Raw genomic sequence first — 18,849 nt, forward strand, 5'->3', positions numbered from 1 at the left:
GCTCAGCATGCAATGCACAGAGCCTGCTGGCACCTGTCTCAGAGCTCAGAAGCGTTGCACAAGATATGAATTGTGCAACTTCTGGTATTTCAATCCCCCTTATGAGTTAAGATAAACTTATTACAGTGGGTTAAAGCTATTCTACTAGCTGTTACTCTTAGTGGAGGGACAAGACCCTTTTCTGAGGAAATAATCCAGAGGACATCTGCTTTCCTTACACATCTGTAAGGCTCTGGAGTTTTTTTCCCCTCTCTTTAGATTGATGGCAGGAGATTTTTTTTTTTAAAGGAGGAAGGGAGGAAGAGGAGGAAGAGAGAGTGGCTCAGTACTTCCAGTACCATTCAGAGTTATGTATATTGCACAGTAAAACTAGATGACTGTTCTTTACTGCTTTCACGGCTTAGAAAGTACAGTGAGAGCTAGCACATCACTCCTGTTTAAAAGTATCTTATTTTCTTACTTGTAAGTGTTCCTCTGAAAATAAAACACCTACAGAGCAATGGTTCACCAGATCGTTTTGCTGAAAGTTGTCAGTGCTCTTTAGCAAGCACTTGGTAGTGGAATACATAAAACTGCACCAGATCTTACGATTCCAGAGATTCAGGACCGTTTAACCACAGCCAAGCCTAGAAAGGATGTACCAGCTACCTATTTCAAAAGCCTACCTTAACCTTGTCATGCAGACCCTTGTGTAGGGAAATAGCACCTTCACGTCAGAGGTGAGAAGTCCAGGCTCTGATCAGAGCTATACTTCAACATTAGAGAATGAAGAGCAGCTTAATTTGAGCACAAGTAGCTTTCCCTTGAGACACTGGTGTGCCATTTATAGAAGGTTCTTCAGATCTCAGTGTAGCTTTGGTTATGCCAATCAGGCTAACATGGAAAACTAACACAGGCACAGAAGGTGCAAATACAGACCATCCTTAACCAGCAGAGGAAAGAACTCAAGCATTGTTTTCCTTGAAAAAAATGGTTTATTGTATATTGTGAATATGAAGGACAGCCTTACCAAAAAAAAAACAACTTAGTGATGGAAAACATTTTCATATTTGAAAAGGCTCTATTTACATAAAGGCAGTGAAGGGTAAAAAAAAATATTGCAGTCAATTAATGCCGAATAGAACTTTATAAAAAGAGAAAGAGAAGAAACAGTGCAAAAATACTGTCAAAAGTAATCAGTTCTATACATAAGATAAAACTGACAAGCATAAGCTTATGTACTGATAAGAATAATACATTAAGATATAAAATAGCATGCATAGATTTATTTTTTTTAAAAAAAGGCTTTCAATATCATAGCATAGTTCTGCCATTCATCCCTAACAGGAGATGGGGGGACAGCAGGGGCATGTAATTGATACCCCATTTCTCTACAAAATGTATACATACAGCGAGGGTGTGAGATTCAGATTACTGTTTGAGCTAAACTGTCATGTACAGAATTACAGAACAAATACAACCAAAGCATAAAAATACTGAAGTAAAACAGGACAGTAAAATCCAGTGACATAAAACTTATTTAAACATGTTATTTCATTTAACATGACCCACACAATCGTATGTGGGAATATTACAGTCATCTGCATGTGTAAACTCTTCTCCTTTGTAAAATATCAAAAGAAAGGTACTTAACCAATGAGGAAAACGTGTTTTCCATATGGAGCAATCTCAACAGGGTAAACAACTAACAAACTATTAGCAATGTTTCTGGCACTAAAAAGCTTTTTCTTTTTAATTAAAGATTCCGAGTAGCAGCAAGAAAATACTTTTAACATACACAAAAAGGAAGTTCTTACATATTTATGTATAATTAAGTTGTGGGACTCACCAACATAGGATGTTGTGAAGGCCAGAGGAATAAATGGGTTTAAAAACAATTCATTGAAGATGGAGCTATCAGTGATTTTTAAACACAAAAACTGGGATACATATAAAACTTGGGAAGCCCCTAAATCACTGATTGCCAGCTGTGCTATTGGGACTGAACCCTGTGCTACCTTCAGTTATCTTTCTTCCTTTAGCATCAAATACCAGCCTGTCCTGGAAGAATTTTATAGGAAGCCTTCCTCACTCTCACCTGCCTGATCAGGGACTGCTTCCACTGAAGTGTCTGAGTACAGAGACTCAATCCAAAACACTGACCGTCTTTAAGTACATGATCTAGAAGAAGAAAAACAAAACTTTTAAGCACTAATACTTGAGCAGATCCCTGAAATGAATATAGGTTGTTTGATTTTTGGAAGGTTTTTTCACTGTTAAAAGAGTACTGGGATTCTCCAATGAGAGCTTCTACCCATGACTTCCAGGCCGCTCTCCAAAGGCAAAGCCCCACTACTGCAGCAGGGAAACTCTCAGCTAAGGTGTGCGCAGCTCAAAAGTATCAACACTTCAACAATGACAAAATCATCAGCTGAAAAATGGCTGAGAGGAACCAAGTGAATTTCACTGGTTTTAGAATATCTAACAAAATCTATTTACTTTTAAATATTTATATAAACACTGCTATTTTTAAGCTGCACAGTATTGTTTTGTTTCACAATCTAACAGGAATCTAACAGGAATTTATCTGTGGCTAAGAACTCAGCCTTCTCTTGTTGGCCCAAAAGCCCAAATAACCAACTGTTCCCTTCCTCAAATCACAGTCCTTGGAAGTCAAGGCTACACATGGCTGCATGCTTGATGTCCTCCTCTCTTCTCTCACATGGCAAGAGCTTCCTCAGTTCTGTGAGGAAAATGTTTACAAAAGGCTAAGAATGAGCTGGGGACAGCTGCCTTCAGGATTTTGGCCCTGTAGCCCTTCTTTTGTTGACATCAAAATCCATACTCCACAACTGAACCATACATACAGCAGCAGAACTGTGTACGTTTTTATGGAGTACTTTTATGGAGATTAAGTTTTCATGCAGTGTTTTACCTTGCAAGATCAGTTATGAATATTTGCTCCTTCAGTACGATACACCCTTTATTTCATGAAATGTGTGCCACCCTCGAGTTCCACGTATATTCTTTCCCCTAAAAACAGCAGCACAATTTAACCTCTCAGTGAGGTATGAGAGCTGCTACAGCAGGGATCAGCCATACTGATACTTCTGCTTTTTGAGTGCACAGCTCCTAGACTGTCAGCAAGACTGACAGCAGCTAATTCAGTCTTCATGTCATCTCAGAAAACTGCTGGGAAGTTGGCTGCTGTGAGCAGCACTGTATGGTTTATAACTGCTGAATTTTCCCCACAGATGCCTGCTACCCACAGGTGAGTCTCCTTTCACTCGAAACACTAATTCAAGGAAAAACTACTGCCAGTAGGGCTGAGCATTTGGGGTCGCTGTACACCTATATAATACAAGTTTGTGGGATCAAGCTCTGTCTTACCTCAGCTGACCGAGGACAAGAGGTGCCAAGGAAGGCCTGGGCAGCAGCTGGAGCAAGTAGGACCTGAGCAGCTGATGTACAGCTCCACTGTTCTCCAGCACAGACCATGGAGGACAGAAACTGGATGTCAGCAGTGCTGGGCAGACTGCTGGTGAGCAACTCAACTGTGAGCTCCCATCCTCAACTCAGACAACGTTAAGCATGAAATGCTCTGACCGTAACATTAAGCAAAAATTTGATGCCATCAACCTCAACGCAAACACTGTTATGAGTTTAAAGAAAAAGAAGCTGTTAAATATTGTGAATGAAAATATAGATTAAAAGTGCATGAAAAGGAGAAGACAGAATGAATTCCCAAGTAAGGGTCATCCACTCTGAGCTTTCTCCTAGAAAATAATCCAAGGAGCATAGGCTAAATGTGCCAGACTGCAACATGGGAACCTTGGAGAAGACTGCTGGTTTCCAATCCAAATGTGATTCCATTTTCTTTAAATTGGTGCTTTTTTTTTCTTTTTCAAATAAGATTTTCAATCCAAACTTCACTCAAAATGGATGAAACTGTTCTACTGTAACCTATTCACTGTCACGTTTTAGGGTTAAAAAATATGTGATGCTGCAACCCAAAATTTTCTTCCCCTTGTGCTGAAGAATTCTGCTGTTATGTCTGCGGGCCAGAAACTGAACAGAACTGCTGCTTTAAGTCTGATGGTTTCTCTCCTACAATGACCAATGAAACTGGATACAATACACATTTTCCTGTCACTCCCTAAAGGGTCAGGAAATTTGCCCAAGTGGTTTGGGGCTGATAAAGCTACAACAGGTTGAAGTCAGGAGGTTCGGTTTTTCCCCTACAAAAGTGTAACCCGTTTCAGTAATAAATCATTGGCGTGCTGAGATTCATTTGCAAGCTGGGGTAGGAAGGAACCTCTAAAGACACACACCACCCCAATTCACTGATGATATTAGCAAGCAGATCAAGTCAAGATAAAATACGTCAGGAAAAAATAGACAAGTCAGATGAAAGGGAAAGTTCAAAATTACCGTTCTTTGACAATGAAAGGGAAAAAATGAGTCACGTTGGCTTCTATCTACCACACCAGTCTCAGGAGTTAATTGGAAATGACTGTTTACTATGTGGCCATTTATTTGGCTCATTAATGAGTACTGACTTAATTTGGAAAGGATTTTTGGTGCCATTTCATAATTAATATTTTTCTAAGGCACTTATAATGTGACGCTTGCTTAATTTTCCTTTTAAACACAACTATTTACATTCTCTTATGAAGTAACTTTTTTGTACTGACTGTAGAAACAGTAGGGTGCGTTTCAGCCAAGAATAACTGAGTAATAAGACACAGGGGCAGATTATTTTCCCTCCTGATTTTCTACTTCTCAAATTCCAAGTGGAGCAATGGGACTTGACAGCTCTGAGTTCAAACTTAATTCATCATTAGGAAATTATTTAAAAAGCTAAAATGAGATAACTAATTTAATACACTTTGCTTCAAGGTTTATTCTTTGGCTTGTTTCCCAGATATAAAGCATCTCTGTGCAATTATCTTGCAGATGCTGCTGAAAAGACTTGAAAATGGTTGCTGCTAATGTAACAGGAGATACGTTGGCATTAGCAGGAGGAATTAGAGAAAACTGAAGTTGACTGAAAACTCAACTGATCCCTAAAAGGAACATGGTCAAGATATTACAGCTAAAGAACTCATGGCCATTTGTTGGTTGCTGAAAATCTCTACTAGAATTCCTGTCACACTGTTACACCCATATTGCATAGCAGCAAAAAAAGCAAGAGTTTTACACGCATTTCAGAAGGACTCTGGTACAGAGCCTTAGATTAAGCCCTCGCAGAATTTAGGGAAAAGCAGGAGTGTAGGTCCCCTTAGTGATCCTGAACTCAGAGGACTTGGCTTAGGCCTTTATACACTGACTTAAAGCTAGTTATGGCTTGGCCGTATGCATTTAAAACAAGAACAGGAGAACAACCAGTTTTCTTTGTTGCCACACAATAGTAGGGACATTTCAGAAAAGCAGCAGTGTGAGATGCTCTCAGATGAGTGCAGTAACTGTGACTGCAAAACATAAATGCCTTTCTGGATGGCAGTCTGTTCTAGGACGCACCTGAATCGTTTGGGAGCTGGGAATCTACGTCCCATGGCCTTTAACAATGTCAACCTGACCTGTCCCATCTGCTGCTGATGATTTTCTGTTCTTAGCAGAAAGGCAAACAACTGCTTTCACATAATGCCACGTAGCAGCTGTATCCTCAGAAGAAATGAAGAGTCGTTTAGGAAGGAAAAACAGTAGGAAATAGGGAGAAAAAAAACAGGACACCAGCTTGTGCTGGGGATGCAAAACTGCAGGCAGAGGGAGGACAAAGTGAGCATGAGAGGAACGCGGATTCTGGAAAGGGAGGAGAGTGACCTTGGAGTGGGGGTGAAAATGGAACCAGAAAGGAGTCAAAGATAAGAATGGGGCCACGAATTCGGAGGTATGGGTACGGAGGAAAAGCAGCGAAGGAGTAAAAGATGAAATTTATCTGGGAAATGATTACCAAGAATTTAACTGAGAGTAACTACATTGCATCTGGTTATTCAGGGAGGTTGCAACATCATTGCTCTTGGAAATTTTTGAAATTTTATTGTATGTGCCCCTGGGCAAGCCTGTCCAACACTGTGCTGAGCAGGGAGACTGCATGGGCTCCCTTCCAGCCTGATCCATCCTCCAGCAGGTCCAAGCAGAGCACTGGCAGGAGGTCGTAGCAAGGAAAGGAGAAAGGAGTCAGCACGATGAGGGGAGCAACCTCAGTGCAGGAACTTCTCTGTCCATCTCATGCAGCGTAAGTAACAAGGTGGGAATTACGTCATGACTTGTTAAGGCTATTTTTTTTTTTTTTTAATACAGTTCCTGTTGCTTCTAAATAACTGTTAAGTACTTGCTACCATGCATATGCTGCAAGGTAATTCATAATGTGATTTGCTCCAATGAAATAAACAGTCTGGAGAAAGGATTGTGCACAAAGTTGTGCAACACAGCTGGTGAATACTGAGGGACAGAAGAGGAGAAAGAGCAGAGGATGGGCCTGGCCAGTGAAATACTTGCAGGACGTGAACTTTTTTCTTAGCTCTACCATAAACTTCACTTTTGGGCCAGGGCAAGCCATTTAAGAACCTGTAATCTAGCTGTGAAGTAGATGAGTACATTTGTTTCCCTTTTCTGTTCTGAACTTCAGGCAAGGACTGTTAGTCCATTATGTACTCATGCAGTGTCTGGTACAACAGACTCCTAATCTTAACTGGAAACCCTGAACACTACCAGGATAAAAGAGTAATAATAAATAGAAGGGAGAACCCAAATGACAAGTAGTGTTGAAACAGCAGCCTGAGAAGAGAGATGGTTTGTGCAATTTAATACAAAAAACACCCTAACAATACCAAAAAACTGCTTGGTACATGCACAAATCACAAGATGGTGATGGGGAAACAATCAAGGCAGACTCTAACCTAAAGCCCTCAACAATCACTGCTGGACAGAATAAAAACAGTATTGATCATTTTTACAAAGATCAGTGGACTAGAAAATACAACAACTACAGCAAGGAAAACACAGGAAACAAAGACAGGTGACTGGAGATGTCCAATTTGAATTTGATTCCTTTTCCACACAAGGTGACCATCAAGGCAATAAAAGTTTCTGTGCAATTCGTAAAAGATGCTTCATCTAATACATATATTTTTTTTCAGCTGCATGTAGTTGAAACCCCTCTACTGCTCAACCCATATCTACAGGAAAGATGCAAGAGTCTCACCCTGCTCTTGGTCAGTTTTCTAATACTGCTTCAACTCTTACACAAATCCCTTCAAGGACCACAAATAGCAAAGGCTTAATTTAAAAGATCCAATATTGCTTTTTTAAGGACTGATCTAAAACTGTAATTCTCATGGAATTTGAACAGTTCAGCACCCAAATTCTCTGCCCTCACAACAGCCTGTGCTTGAGCCCTCTGTAATGTGCCCTGCATATGCAGAGGCTTAGGTCTCCCTGTCCCAGGACGGCGTGTCCTCCGCTTCCATTCATATAGAACTGTACCTGACATCTAGCAGGTCTGTCCTTTTTCTTTTTAAATCACAGAAGCTACACATCTGGGTCAGAATGTTCTTATGTAAGAAGAAGCCTGCTGCCAAATAACTGTTCATTTCAGAAATTGTGTAGTAAAATAAAGCCAGTATTCTACATTTATGAAGGATTGCTTTCCCTACAGACATGTTACAATGCAGACCAGTCATGTCAAATATAGTTCAATTTGAATCTCACCATAAGTTTTAAAAGTTACTAAAGTAATTCACAAATTATTCTAAGAAAAATAAATTATATCTTCTATAAAATAATCCATGGGAGACTCTAGTAAAGAACAAATTCCTTACTTTCAAGACAGCTTTAAAAAGTGCAACACGGATTGCACGCTGTGTTGTCAAGGCAGTTCCCCTCATTCATCAGAAAGGTTCAGTCAGATCCACAAAGCTGGCTCTGAGATGTTTGAAAAGATTAAATAAGTCTCGAGTTTTGCAGGAACTGGATGAGCACTTGATAGACAAATTTGTACTGGGCTATGGTCTGGATCATAAACATTCTCTGCTCCCGCAGGTGTCTCAGCATCACAGGGACATCCACTTTCTGTAAAGTCAAGGAAAAAAGTCATAAAGATGTAGGTTTGTTATATCAAACAATCATTGCATCAAGTTTCAGTTATAATGTAATGAATTTTAACCAATCATAGTGAACTATTACAATTTTTTGTCACCAATTTTTGAATAATTTAAGGATTAAATTATTAGCGCACAAAAGGTTACTGTGCACTTGGTGCTTTCCCAGCTACAGCTTATGTGAAGTTCTGGACCAATCTAAACTTGCAGATGACCACATACTCTCATCCTCCAATGGTGTACCACTTATTACCTCTCATGAATTGAACATAAAGAGTTTCTTCTCTTTGAAAGTTTCTAATTCAATATAGCTATTTTCAACTCAGTAAAACGTACTGTATTACCTCAGGCTAAGACCTAAATATATCAGTAAGGTCTAACACAAAATTGGAACAGCTAATATTGTATAGTCCAGTTGAACTCCACCACTCAGTGCCTACTGCTCTGATCCATGCTCAAGTACATTCACTGAGGGAGGATCTGAGAGAGTTTTCAAATGAAAGCAGGTATGTGATTTGAAGAGTAAAAGTTCCTCAGACAAAACTGAAGTGCAGGCAAATATACTGATCTTTCCACTACAAGAAGGAAAATGACTGTTACCAAAAGATCCAAGAACCCTGACAGCTCACCTCCCACAGCTAAGTCTGTGCTACTGCATAACACTCTGTAAGACATAGTCCATAAAGTGAAACAGTTGGCCCTGAAGACCCTAAATCCACCATATTTATTTTGCAGACTTCAGGCCAGTGTTTATTGCCATGTACTCAATGTCCATTAGCAGCTGGAAAACATTAGATGCCTTCCAAACAGGCATCTTCCAGCTTTGTTTCATCCAAATGAAATTCATTTGTGTGCCCTGAAAATGCTCTGCAACAGGAACTAAAGTACAGTAAGTGGGGACAGATTGGAAGATCCACTGTAGGAGGATCTAATCCTAATGAGCACATGGATGCACATGCATTCTGTAATGGTCTGATTCAGAAAACGAATGACCTGGGTGAAGCAGAGATTTTTCTGAAGTAAAACATAATGATTTGCTGGAAAATTCACTTGGCATTACCATCATATCTCCAGAATTTAGAGAGAAAAAGAGCTATGATGTTACCATGTTTCAGCTATTAAAACAAGTACACAAGGAACCATTTGAAAGTCACTGAGCCATGAAACTGAGCCATGAAGCTGAGCCTGAGGCTCAAATTCAAAGAAAGTCTACGTAGCACATCCCAGGATGAGGGATTTTCTGTTTTCTATTGCAGCAGTAAACATAAACACAAGGATACATGCTCCTGTTGAGTGAAGTTCTTAAGTACTGCAAGATACAAAACCTTATCAGGCAACACAAGTGCTCTTTGTAACATTAGTTGCCATTCCCAAAATACACAAAAGAACGTGGCAAATTTTTTGGCTGCAATGAGAAATATTTCAATTACAATGCCTGAGCAAAAGAACAGAGACAAATTAAGATTTCTGCTAGTCACTGGAGGCCCAACTGAGCATGCACACACAGTGGAAATTTTCTGGAAAGTTTAAAATAATAATCACCCTACATATCCATTTCTGTCTGCTTGCATAAAGCTCAGAGTCTCCATTCTGTGTAAACAAGCTCCAACCCATATACCATTGCTTTCTGAAAACAAGGCTAGCTATTCTGCCACATCCCCAAACAAGCTGTTACAGGACAATTCTAGAGAGTCAACAAGCGTAAAGATCTGTACATTGGGATGAGTAATGTTATATTATCTTTGGTGGGTAATAAGGAAAACATAAGCTCTTTTCAGTTAACTTGGCTAACTTGGAGAAAGCCTTCCTGTGGAACTGATTGCTTACAAAAACCATTTGGTCCTTGCTGAGCAAAGTCACGCGGAACTCAATCGCCCCTGAATCACTACAACAAAATGCGGGCCAGCTTCAACCTGCACAGCCACGTTTATCTTCGTGGTTTGGTGCATGACAGTTCACTCATTTGTACTTGGCCTCAGTGACTCTGTGCATCTCTGTGCGTCACATAATACTTTCATTTATTCTCAGGAAAGAAAAGCCCATCCTACCTATTTGACTTCACTCTCTGTTGTCAACCTATTTTTTTACTCCAGGTAAGCAGAACCTTCAATACACCTTCAACAAAAGTCACGTAGTGCTTTGCTAAGGTGTCTTTTGCAAAAAGAAGAAAAAAAGAAAAAACATGACTCAATTTCTGACTCTCAAACTAAAGATCTCCCCTATGAAGATGCACTGAACCTATGATCATGAGTTCATGTTCCAGCCACTACAGCAGTAAGGACTTAATGATGTGACTTAGCACATTTCTTACTGTATGGCAGTCTACTGAAAATATATCCCTGCAATGGGATACAGAGCTTTAGACTCAAGCAGCAAGTGCCTGCAAGCTGCAGTAAGTGAAGCTGTACAGCAGCCAATTCAAAATGATTCTCAACTAAAGCTGAAAACTCAAAATCAAGCAGAATTCCCAGCATTGCTGCAGACTTCCCAGGATGGTCTTTATTAGCATTTTCAACCCCTTTCTTCCATGTTAACATCAGTACATCTACTTATAATGACACTTCTGAAGAAATCAACCAATTCCTAAGAATTAAAGCTTTTTAAGTGACAACCCATTTTATTTCAGAAAGAAACGCAAACAATCCTAATTAAAAATAAACAACTGTGATCCCTGCATGAAATGAAACCTCTTTGTAGAGAATGCAGTATCTGTCGCAAGCTGAAAAAAGCTCTGCTTAACTAATAAATACATTTTTAATCTTCTTTTTTTAATTAGGTTTTAACAAACAAAAAATGTTAACTTACTACAATCTAGAGCAACAAAAGCCTTAAGGAAATTGTATTTAATATTAATGATTTCCATTGTTAATCAAGATGCATGCTTTAAGAGACATCAGAGAAATCCTTTATTACTGAGCATTACCACCTGCTCCTACTGAAGTTGATAGGAATTCTTTTCAATGTCAAGGCTCATCCACATGCTTAGAAGTCAGTGTCTCCTATATCTTCACTTGCCATTCAGCCACTCATGACCAAAATAAGCCCATGATCCCTAGGTGATCTTGTAACTACAGAATAACGAACTGCTGGAGGACAAAAGAGGATAGAGAAGAACACAACTTCTTGCATCACTTTTTTAAAAATAGTGAAGAGGAAAGTGCAACTTTTCAAAACTAGTGATGAAGCACCAACTTGTCTCCTCTAGGACTCACACTGAATGAGCCAGGAAACTGCACTTTACCTAGCACCACGCACAGAAAGGTTCAAACCTGTAACTGTATGGGCACAAAGAGTGGGTGAGCATTTCAGGCACATTACTGGGGGAGAGAGGGGGGGGGCAGCTGATGTGTGCCAATGTGTCACTCTTACCATATTCTCATGTCTATGAGAGGTTTTGTCTTTGAGCAGTTCCTTTGGCAATAGAAATCCCCCGTTTAAATAGCTGTTTTGCATGTGTTGAAATTGTGTGGCATGTAGTTATTCAAGATGTGATGTTTTTTCTGGACATGTCTCCATCAACATAGTACAGGTGAAAAGCAAGTACCTGCACATGGTCATTCCCTTGGGACTCTTATCATTGCTCCAGACTACATTACTAGTTTTGTAATATTAGCTGCTATTCTTAAACATCCATTCCCCAACATGCACACAGCTTTCCTTATGAGACAGCCAAGTTTAGTTCCAGATGAAATTAGAGGAAATACAAGAGATGGAAAAGTCTGAAGTGTGAGTTTACAGAGCAGTAAATGTTACTTGGAAGCGCATGGAAATTGACATTATTCTTTAGACTCCCTGTCACTGTGCCCTTGTGAACATGCTGTCTCTAAACTGTTAATTAAATAGAGGTACAAATTCTTAAAAGACAGGAAAAAAAAACCTTAATTTTGAATGTGTTAAAATAATGTTCATGAAAACACATAAGATAACCCAAAAACAAACTACAGTAAGTAGTTTCTGCTCTGGGAAATCTCTTCCTATCATGTTTAATACCCATATTTCGCAAAGGTAATAGAACAGAAGCATTTTACTGCCTTTTAGTTTTAACCTCAGAAATGTAGCTGGTTAGTGCAGGAATGAGCTCAGGGTTTGCCCTGAGATAAAAGCTTACTTACTTCATTATGCTCCAAGCACCCAATCATCAGCTCTGTTAGGATAACCACTCCAGTCCTTCCTACCCCTGCACTGCAGTGAACCACGATAGGAGGGTTGCAGTTGTTGCTGCTGTCCAGCACACTGTTGGTGTGGCGACGCACTGACTGTATCTCCTCTAAGTAAGCTGCAGTGTAAAACACAAAGTTGTAAACATCTATATGTCTAAAAGTTGAAATTAAAAAAAAAAAAAAGTCATTCTTTGTCAAAAAGAATTTATATTTTTTACAACATACATTTTTTGGCCAGTATGTACTGAACAATCCCAAATCCAGCAAGTGCCAGCTGGTTGTCAGTTATTACATAGGAATCTGCTCCTTTAAATTAAATTGTGCCTTTTTAAAATTAAATTCCATTTTCCCCTCTGCAAACCTCCAGGTCCCTTAAGCATATGATTCTAGATATTACTTACAGCAGTTTCTGCTATTAACAGGCTAGGATCAAAACCCTTGAAACTACTCCCTGTCAAAGCAAGTATCTGATGAGATGTGGGCAACCATCTGCCCTTTTAGCCACCCTCCCTTCTTAGCAAGGCTGAGCCTTACCCACCTCTCTGCGTAGGGGTTGTTTCTCAACAGTTAGCTCTTCTAAGAGCTGTCTTTTTTCTCCCAGTCATTTCTTGAAAGTACACAAATCAAGAACAGTTGGTGCAGCTGTCCTAGCATTGTTAAAAGCAATCTACTGTCAAGCTACGCCATCTTAATATATTGGAAGCTTGGCTGGATGAACACTGTACACTATAACTCAAGATCTTACACACTTGGCATCACAGTTTTGCAGCCCAAGCTGTCCTTTCAATACAGACAGACAGGCTGTGGCTGGAGGCTTACCAGAATCAGAAAAGCTGCATTTTAAAGCACAACATGAAATGGGACTGTATGTAGTGGCAAACAATGAGACAGAGGAAACAGGAACAATCCGTTTCCAATTACTGCCATGCCTAACCACAGCTACAGGGGCTGGCAGGAGGAGCACAGTACAAAACAAGCCAGGAATTGGGCAGTGAGAGCAAACTCAGTATGTTTGCCTTCAAGCCAGAGCCCATGACTCTCCTTTGTCAAAGCCAGAATGGCTTTTCTATGATTCTTTCCTGGTGACAGAACTGGGAAAATAACCTACACCATGCAAAGGAGAGAAGATCACTAAAGTACCGTAGCTGTGTGAAGACCAAAGTAGAACTCATGAGCCTTGCTGACAAAGGGTTCAGCTTCAACAGGGCCATGCTGCAGAGGCTGCAGAGCTAGTACACTGTATATATACTTCTTGAGTGAGAACTTAAAAAGCTCTGCATCACATTCCGTTGTAGTGCCAGAGAAGTGATTTTAGTTACATTATGGTTGAATTCGTATTATTTACTGTAATTGTGTTTACTACTTGGTAAGAAGTACAAAATCTTATAAACTCATTACAGATGAACACAGTGGCTACATTTGTCAGAAATGCATGAGCTTGGACTGTATTTAATTGTGAAGACTCTTTGCATTGTGTGAGTACATGTGGTTAGAAGAGTGGCAGTGTGTTCAGACTAACTGCATTTGGAATAGAGCTTTTTGCTCTTCTGAAGCAAGTCCAACACCTCTGGACTACCAAATACTGGCTGTCAGCAGTCAGAGCCTCCTACAGAACTGGAGGAATTGTGCTGTCTTTCACTAACATCTGAGCCTCTCACCCAGACTTTTCTAATGACATTTCCATGCAGCCTGATGTCTCATACACTCATTAGAGCTAGGCAGTGGCAGTAATTTACGCTGACAGATCAGCCAGCTGGGACGTCCTTTTATTTGAAATTATCTGTCTTTAGCACTACTGTTGCCTCTGATTTTTCCTCCTGTTACATGTTTCCAGAATGAGACCCTCACCATAGGTCCTACCTCTTGAATCCTACTTCTTTCATCAAATCACAGGACAGTCTAACCTAGTTGAGGCATCTCTATACCGCAGTAGTAAACATTTAAAGTCAATTACAGCTCTGACCAGGGGCAGTGAACTGAATCCAGTGTGAATAACCTTTTGTTTGATATTTTATCATGCAAGTTCAAGAATTCTTACATAAAAAGCCTTGAACTTCATCTGGACATCCATGGTCTGGCCAATCAGTATACTGCAAATGCCACACTGTCTTCTCATCTCCAGAGAGCAGATGCTTGACCTTTAGACCAGTGGTTGCATAGCAGCCGGAGTCTGTGCGGAACTTGGTTGTCACCTTGAACTTCCCATAAGTGGCTGAGCTGTGCTTAGAGCCCAGTTTAGGCCAATAACGATGACTCTTACTTCTTCCTCCCTCCTTAATATCACACAGACACACAGACACACACACACACAAAGAAGAACAACAGTAGTTAGTTGCTGCAAACAGAGAGAATAGAACTCTGCAGATAAGCTAAGTTTTCATATTCTGAACAACCAGAATAGCAGGGAGCACCCCATAAATAAAGTATCCATTAAAATTCTCAGTCATGTATCATATCTGAATGTAAAAGAACAGGAATCAGAAAATGTTTACATAGGTAGAGCAGACACATTAGAAATGTTTGAAGAACAAACTTGCCTTGGAGCAAAAGCCAGCTATTGTCTACAACATCTCAGGAAATTTTCTCCTCCTAGGCAAGTCTTCCCTTTCAATAGAAAGGGATTCTCTACAGCAACTTCTAAGTATCTGTTTTCATCAGCGTTGGGAACTGGACAGTGACTTGATGTGGTATGGCACTCCCTCTGTTTGTTAAAAGCAATCAGGCATAAAGTTGAATGCAGTGTTAGTTAGCAAAATGTGCCAGTTTTTATAACGTAGCACATAGTTCTTGGATTACAATAGAAATAACTGTTTTGCTTGGCATAAGAATAGAAGGATTTTTTATTTTTTTTACGTGGACACTTATACAGAAACAACAGCTTCTAGTGTCTTTGCAGCTGATAAGAGTGGTGGTATGCAGAACTGGCCTTGGACAGGGTGGAAGCCTGTGTCGTTTTAACCAGCAGCAGTTTAGCACTCTCACATTCCAATGGAAACATCTTTGTTTTGTTTGGCCAGACTGGAGTGAAGCAGGGAGAAACGGGTGTTCTGCTAGCTTCACTTTAGTACTTGCCAAAACAAATGTTAGAAAGTTACAAAATACAGTACTAGAGCAGTCCAGGCGTATGTTCAAAGAGAGTAAGAGGAAAAAGGACTGTTGATGGAAAAACAGGTTAATGGAATGGGAAGCCATGATAATGGGAGACTGACTCACATCAGAAAGATCCATGTTCTGTGATTTTACATACCTCTTCAGCTGTGACCATGGCTATAACATTCACCCCCTGTTCCCATACCATCTGCCAGAAGTCATGGCACGTGTGTGGCAGAGGTCCTTGGGTAGCAATGTAGTGCCACTCCTCTCCGCCTACAGTAACCTGGGATGAAGAAAAAAGAAAGAAAGCAAAAAAAAAGTCAGTGCCCAAGTTCTCAGCAGCACTTGTGCCAGAACTGCCCTTTAAACAAAAGAGACCATAACGAAACCTTTGCTTTTTTCTTCCTCTACTGTTTTTCAGAATTCTGAACATGAACCATCCTTTTGATAAGAGCAAATCTGACAAAACACAATCTTTTGTGTTTCCATGTCCTTTCTTGATGCTCATAAACATGAAGCTTTCAGCGAAATGTCATCCATTCTTCTTGCCATTGCATCTGGATTATTCAGACGAAAGTATTTTGAGGCCCTGTTTCAGAGATGGCTTAAATACAAATAAGCAGCTGACTGACTTCCCTGGGCTTTGTGACAAACCCATGATGAAAAAGAACTGAGCACCAGGAAGTATCTGCATATGTTTAAAAGACGTTACATTGCTGGAAACGAACTCACAGTAGTATAGAAAACCTGAATGGAAATAATATTTTGCACTAGGGCAGCTAAGGGCCTCCACTGTTCAGGGTCTCCCTCAACTATTTTCCACTCAAGCAAAAAACAGTTTCTTAAACAGACTCTTACTACACTGATCCCTGTTGAAGATATGGCCAAAAACGCTGCAGTTATGCCCACACACACAACAAAACAGTCAGACAGGTCCAGCTAGAGGTGAAATCAAGACAGGCTTCATTTCATGTTTCCATTCCTCACTTACCTCAAGTTTTTCCAGTTTAGAAACTGCCATCTACTTATATAGTAAATCCAGCTGGAGTCATGTAAGTCTATTTCCCCAATACATAACTGGATTAAAATCTTATGGAAATATTTATATGCATGACAGCATGCAATGAAATCATTTTTGGAGCACATAAATCACTTCTATGTGTAAAATATATATATGACTGATTATTTGCTACATACACATCAGAAGAGCTTACAGAAACTGTTTTTTTAACCAAAGGTGAAAATAACCAAACCACTCCGACACCTACTAGATATCAAAAGTAAAAGGAACAGTTAAAAAAAAAAAAAAAGAAAAAAAAAGCAGTAAAAAAAAATTAAAGAACTCAAAACAGATGAACTAATTAGTTTGAAAAGCTAAAACATTTTTCCTTTGCAGACTAAGAACTTCTAATTGTATGTCAGTCCAGAGCCACTTCTCACAACGAAGTTATAAATCCTGAGAAGATTTGTAACAACAGTGTTGACATATCCATAGATATCAAGGTGCAGGTGGACAATGCCACCAGCAGAGAGAGGGAGAGCTCAATCATTCTGACAGGTTGAAGCATATACTACATTTACAGTACAAACGTTTGAATAGCTTTTCAGAAAGAGAATCAAAATTGTTATTCAAACAGCTGTTCTTGAAGCTGAGTTCCTCGGGTGTTTGCACCTATAGCTAGCACACTGTTTGTATGGTAACAAATCTCTCACTGCACTGGAAACAGTTTTCAATCCTGTACACTTAGTTCTTCCATTTCATACTCTGCATCACTCCCCTCTGGGACGGAGGGTTAAACACTACAAGCCCAATGCAAGTAAGCTCCTCAAGCTCTTGCACGAGATGTAAATAAAATCACTACAGCATCAATGTACACCTTGCACTGCCATATTGGTTCACAGTCATATGTGGTATGCTATTACTGAGCTTTTCCAGTTAATGCTGGTCTGACTCAAACAGTCAGATGAAGTGGTCTTAAGAACTTAATCCATTAATTTAATTATGATATGCATCTCAGGTGTAGGTGAGTTCTTTGAGTCTTAACTGCAAAGGTCAGTGGTAAATAAGCAGAGAAATACTGAAAAACTGTACAGCTCGCAGGTCGTGCGATGTGAGCTGGAATCCTGCAGGCATGGATCTTATCAGGATGATATAGGAGTTTGTCTGCTGACTTCTGGTCCAAATATCCAGCCTCCTGGCACACGATATGAAAGACCCATAAATAGTCTGAAGGGAATGTGATGCCTGGAATGTTTACTGCATTCTAATGCCCTGACTGCAGGATATTAAAAATTGAACATTGGGCTGCAAACACACTGTGACACTGAGGTAAATTTTGCAGATGCAATTTCACCTTCTTAGCAAAAGAACATCTGCTTGGCTTCAGTAAGCGCCACTTGGAGTGCAAGAGAAAAACACTGGCAAGGACTGCTGTCATGTGCTGAACTATTTGTGCGTGTTCCTGGTTGCTCTGTGAATGTGAAATGAGTACACATCCAACACTGACACTCAAGGTGAAATGTGGACTCAGAACTGGCCAAGAAAAATTCTTTTCAGGCTAGTACAGGCTTGTGGGAATAATTTATGTTAGGAATCTCAGGATTTTATCCTCCCACAAAGTAGATGAAACATTATGGGCTCTAAAATCCATCATCGTACCAATCCCTGATTATGCAAAAACTCAGTATCTGCTACCTACCAGGCTATGGTAGAGAAAGGATAGCCAGCCAGGATTCTGGTTCAGAAACTGTTTTGATTCAACAGGATTTAGTACTGTAAACTACAACCAAAGAGGCCAGCTATTCTCTTTAAATTTTAAGAGGCTTTTACTCCAGTAAAATATAATGTTTTGTTTATTATTAATTTCTTTTTAATTTGGGTTCTGACAAAGATAAAAAGCAGAGAGCCCTCTCTGACAACAAGAGTATATATCAGCTGAAGGAAAGGTGTTAATTCTCCCAGGATAGAGCAAAAACCAGCAAAGAACTTTGTGAATTGTTACTGGAAACCTAAAGAAAAGCAAGCATCTGCAGCCACCGCAAGACAGTTAAAACTGTTAAAATTGGCCATGTTCATAGAGTAACAGAGTCATCTCATATCTCAAGTTATTTCTACATTCAATTCACTAGAAGAAATCTGGCTGTCTTGATAAAACCTTATTTTGAAACACTGAAGTCTAATGCAGTACCCAAGCAGGAATACAGAGATTTCATTACCATATACCAAATATTGCAGTATTTATGTGCACATCCTGAAATATTTACGCAAACATCCATACACCTATTACTCATAACAGCACATGTTTTCTTTGGACACTGTAAATATTAGAGCAGATTTAACTCATGTTCATGAGGTTTACGGAATGCAGCATCTCCTTCTACATGAGCCATCAGAGACCAAGTTGGCAGAGACACATGTCAAAAAAGTAAGAATTCTTCTCTAAAATGAATTCCAAGTCTCTAGAAAATAAATCAACTCATGTATGTTAATTGACATGGGACTTTACAGGTGCCTA

General features: G+C 39.7%; 1 protein-coding gene across 2 annotated transcripts in view; it reads right to left on the reverse strand.

Annotated features, from left to right (window-relative positions):
- Positions 1–951: 951 nt before the first annotated feature.
- PTPN14 (protein tyrosine phosphatase non-receptor type 14) overlaps positions 952–18,849 on the reverse strand; it is a 106,582-nt gene continuing 88,684 nt past the window's right edge. For both annotated transcript variants that reach the window (XM_042862238.1, XM_042862239.1), the window contains exons 16-19: positions 15,489–15,617; positions 14,280–14,514; positions 12,194–12,357; positions 952–8,052 (exon numbers count right to left, since the gene is read on the reverse strand). In XM_042862238.1, coding sequence (XP_042718172.1) covers positions 7,924–8,052; positions 12,194–12,357; positions 14,280–14,514; positions 15,489–15,617 — 657 coding nt within the window. In that variant the 3' untranslated portion in view covers positions 952–7,923. The remainder of the gene's footprint in view (positions 8,053–12,193; positions 12,358–14,279; positions 14,515–15,488; positions 15,618–18,849) is intronic.

The sequence above is a fragment of the Lagopus leucura genome, unplaced genomic scaffold (genome assembly GCF_019238085.1).
Source record: "Lagopus leucura isolate 7727_CA_CO unplaced genomic scaffold, USGS_WTPT01 Super-Scaffold_73, whole genome shotgun sequence".
NCBI lineage: Eukaryota > Metazoa > Chordata > Aves > Galliformes > Phasianidae > Lagopus > Lagopus leucura.